The sequence below is a fragment of the Petaurus breviceps genome, unplaced genomic scaffold (assembly GCF_028583685.1).
Source record: "Petaurus breviceps papuanus isolate PSGF00001 unplaced genomic scaffold, PetGlider_PUasm1.0 140, whole genome shotgun sequence".
In the NCBI taxonomy this organism is placed as follows: Eukaryota; Metazoa; Chordata; class Mammalia; order Diprotodontia; family Petauridae; genus Petaurus; species Petaurus breviceps.
Window position 1 is genome coordinate 50,464,825 of NW_027185698.1, and position 4,602 is coordinate 50,469,426.

Sequence of the window (4,602 nt, forward strand, 5' to 3'; positions counted from 1 at the left end):
ATGAAATCTCAACACTAAAGGTAAATTTAGGTTGTAAGTTACTTACACACTTGTATTTACCAATTCAACACAATGAATTTCATTAAACACCTACTTTTGTGCCAGGTAACCTTCTTTCACAGGACACCCCTTTAAATATACCCAAAAGTCTTAGTGCAGTTTTAAGATACTAGAATTATACATATGTAATATATATAAAATATATAAAGGTATTAAAGAAAAATAACCCCAGACCCTGCCCTCAAGGAGTTCCCATTTGACTAGTAGGACTTTGGTCTTGGCTCCCAGATCCAGTGCCCTTGCCCTTTCCCCCTTATTTCTAAAGGAGAGTGAAAGCAGTAGAGGTGACCCCAGGGTCAGGGATGCCTAGTCAAGGTTTGAGTCAGATCATTAGGTGTGCTTCTATAGATGATTCTACCTATCATCCAGTCTGACTATTTGTTATCTTCCAGTATCTGAAGATGTTTTCACTTAAAACCCAAAGGAAGGAAAGCACTTTGGGTTCTTCTGGGAAAAGCCAGAGAGCTGCTTCCCAAAGCTCTTGGGGAATGTTCAGTTAGCTTCCACTGAACTACACATGTTTTGCAAAAGTGTATTTTTATTTATTTCTTAATATAAAGTCAGTTCCTTGCTGAACACCTTCCATAAAGGAATATTTATGTCACTCCAGGCCGAGGCTGGGGATCCATCCTAGAATATGAAAGAGATGGAAAAGACCTGCAAAGTCATTCAGTTACTATCCCATACCCTGCACAACATCCTGGAAAAGCCTTCCTCCACTTTCCACTATGAGCTGTCCCAGAACAGTGCCTGGCACCAGGAATCACTTAAGAAATCCTTCATCTCTCTATCCCAGCTCAGCCACTTAACTGTAGCTGCAGGCAAATCATACTGAGTATCTTTGGTCCTCAGTTTCCTCGTCTATAGGAGAACTGAATAATCTTCCTCAACATTCCAGCTCTGAATTGTGGTTCCCTCCCCCACATACCATTCGGCAGCTTTGACCCAATGAAACAAAACTGAACCAGTTTAGTCCTATCTAGCCAAGGAAGATAGTGTGGAATGGTGGGGAAAGCACTGTTTCTGATAACAGAGGACTGAGTTTAAATCCTCCCTCTTATGTTTATTGCCTCTGACCTTAGGCAAATTATTGACTGGGACTTTCCCTGGGTCTCAGTTTTCTCATGGGTAGAAGTGGGGAAGGGGAGGGGCTTGAACTAGATGCCTTTTCCTTCCCTAATCCTTCTTTCGTAGGATGCCCCTTTAAATATATATGAAGACACCTGCTACTTTCCTCCTCGGCCTCCTCTTCTCTAGAGTAAATATCTCCAATCCTTCCATCGATGTTTACAGAACAAGCTTCTGAATTCTCTGACCCTCCTGGCCATCTTATTCCAAATGTGCTCTAGTTCAATGTCCTTCCTGTTCATCACAATGTTAAAAATAACAATCATAAGGCGGCTAGGTGGTGCAGTGAGTAAAGCGCCGGCCCTGAAGTCAGGAGAACCCCAGTTCGGTTCCAGTCTCAGACACTTAACACCCACACACACAAAAAAACCTAGCCATGTAACCTTGGGCAAGTTACTTAACCCCAACTGCCCTCCAAAAGGCAAAAAAAATAAAAATAACAATCATGAGCATTTATACAAAGCTTTAAGGTTCACAAAGTACTTTACAGATATCATCTCATTTGATCTTTACAAGCACCCAGGGAGATAGGGGTTCTTATGATCCCCATTCTGCAGATGAGGAAGTTGAAGAAGAGAGAAGCTGGTGACTTGCTCAGGAACACAGAGTCAGTAAACATCTGAAGCTAGATTTGAATTCATATCTTCTTGACTGCAGACCCAGCTCTTGAAACACTTCATCCACCCAAGCCAGAAGACAGAGGAGCTATGACCTGTGGGACTCTGGACAGGATGCTTCTACTGATGCTGCCACAGCACACTGAGGACTCATGCTGACCTCAGAATCACCACAACCTCCAGGTCTTTTCACAGGAACTGCCACATTGTCATTGCTCCTGTCCTTGTTTCTCTCTAGGAAAGTTTCCAAGTGTTGGTAGGACTTGTGCTGCCTGCCCCCCGCCCCCCGCCCCCGGGGTGCACAGGCTTAGCCCAGAGACTTCACCCTAGGCAACAGGTGGAGTGGTGGAAGGGAGCATCCTCTCTCCTCCCTGACCCTCAGCCAGCCCAGGGCAACGCTGGGCATCAGCCTCCTCTTTACCGATTCCTCTGTAGCTCTGTGTACCTTATGCCACTTGACAGCATCAGATGGTCTTCCTCTTTTTCAGTTTCTTCCTACTCTAACTCCTCTGGCCTATATGTCCTGTGATTGCAAGCCAGAAATTCAGCTGCCTACTAGTGCTCGTGGATGGTCATATGGTTATGCTCATGTCCCTGTTTCTTTCTCCAGGCCATCTTGTGAATATCATGGCAGAGCTGGATAGAACATTTTATATAGATTTCATCTGCTTCACAAATGCCCCACAGTCTAAGTAAGGATCCATCTTCTCCCTCTACTTCCTGTCTCCTCAGAGTCAAGTGCACTGAGCAGCTGCGTAAAGGTGAAAACTTTTTAAGATTGTCATTCATTAACAAACAAAACTGAGTCATATTTATAACATATATGGAGTAAATTAACAAAACCAGAAATTTTTTGACTGATTTGCATTAAGGGAAAAGGGACACGGTTTATAATCAAACTTTATATTCTGGAAAAAAATCAGTACTTTTTCAAATGGTCGAAGAGTCTGTCTTTCTCTTCCCCCTCCCCTCACCTGTCCCCTACCCAATCTCAACCACCAAAAGTCACTTATAGTACATCTAAATTAAAGTACATAAGTCAAAGAAGTTGAAGATTTAAAAAAAAAAAACAACCATTAGAACTCATAAGCCATAAATAACCTTTTATCTTTTTCTGGAATGATCTTCTTAGTAGTTAAGCTTATCTTCCATTACTCAAATCCAGTCAGCAATTAATAGGCTTTTTAAAAAGAAGTTCTTTCCAGGCATACGTAATAGACTAAGGTTTTATGAGATTCGTTTGGTCCATGGCTGTGAAAAATACACAAATGGCAGCTGTGAGTAATAGATGCATTCCCTCATAGAGAAGTTTTGGAGAAAACACACTCCATATAAACAAATGGTAACGTAGAGTAGTCACCAGAATGATGTACGCAGACACAGGGATGGAACATATCACCGCATAGCAGAAACAGGCGTGACTCATTGCTGAACTCCTGCTAATGAAGAAAAAACCATGAAGAATGTTAATGTTATTACACACCACACACTCACACTTTATCTTAAATGCAGCATTTAAAAAGTAATCAATAATCTGATTTCCGCAAATGAGCCCAAGAAGGCTATTAATTTTTACTTCTCTAACTTATGATAATTCATGGTAACAGCCTGGGCTGGGCCGAATTCCACTTCTGCAGTAAGTATCATTAAAAAGGCATCCACTAAACCAAATAATAGTGTAAATGAGAATTTAGGAGAAATGCTTAACTTGGTCAGGAATACAGACTTTTAAAGTACTTTGGCATCATCTATTTGAATACTAACAATTAATGTGATTACTATATAGGACTCTTGTTATTTAAGGAAGGATCCCACTTAATTTAATAACAATGTTAGTGGTTATTTAAAAATAATTAACCTGTATTCCTTTAAAATTATACAGCAATTCAAATTTTTACTAACTCAGACTGGCCTTTCTCCAATATATTCTAAGACTTTTTTTTAAAAAAGATCTTAAAATACTTAGGGATTAATGATCCTATAGTCTAATGTTCTACAAAAGCCAATGTTAATTGACCTTTCCTGATGTTAATACTGATGTTTAGGTACAAAAGAGTCTTGGAGTCAGATCCCACAAAAACTAAAATTATCAGAAAGACATTTTCCAGAGTAGAAATTGGATTAATGGATGTATATGACAGATTTAGACAAGGGAAGGCATGTTCTCCAAGGCAAAGAAAAAAGCTAACGTGCATGGTATGCATGCCAATGGGAATTAAATCTTAGTACTTACATAGAACAAAAAAATGGTTGAATATACATCTCATGCTTGTAGGCAAAGTTTAAAAAGCTATAAATGAGTCTTTTAAAGATTGTTTTACTTAGACCATGGTTACAATCCTCAGTATACCAACCTGTAAATGTTAAATTACAGTAGAGCATAAAAAGATCTTAATCTATAGAAGTCGACAGTAAACAGTGATAGGTTTTTGCTGAATCTCTTCTTTTGAAAATGGTTTTTCATATATCCATGTGGCACAGATTACAAATCCCTACCCTAAAGGAGATCCTTCTTCCTACATACCAAATAACTGTAATGGAGCCAGCCACTTCCTCCCTCTGCCTTTTGGAGATCTTTCAAGAAGCAATCTGGGATAATTTGTATAATCCAGTCCAACTGCCTGGGAGGAAGATGAAAGGTAGAAGACAAACAGAGAGAGTAGGATTTGCCCTCTGAGCCCCTGAACTGACAAGAAGAAAAGGCACATTGCCCAGTGAAAGGAAGGGGGAGGCAGAGGGAGAACAGTCAAAATTCAAGATAAGGCTGACTCAGAGAAGGACACAGACTTCTGTGTGT

The 4,602-nt window shown here is 40.2% G+C and overlaps 1 protein-coding gene across 6 annotated transcripts in view; it reads right to left on the reverse strand.

Annotated features, from left to right (window-relative positions):
• Positions 1-580: 580 nt before the first annotated feature.
• PIGG (phosphatidylinositol glycan anchor biosynthesis class G (EMM blood group)) overlaps positions 581-4,602 on the reverse strand; it is a 163,623-nt gene continuing 159,601 nt past the window's right edge. For 5 of the 6 annotated variants that reach the window (XM_069072753.1, XM_069072737.1, XM_069072745.1 and 2 more), the window contains one exon: positions 581-3,244. In XM_069072753.1, the coding sequence (XP_068928854.1) occupies positions 3,025-3,244 (220 nt within the window). In that variant the 3' untranslated portion in view covers positions 581-3,024. The remainder of the gene's footprint in view (positions 3,245-4,602) is intronic. The other variant, XM_069072728.1, reaches the window with a different exon arrangement.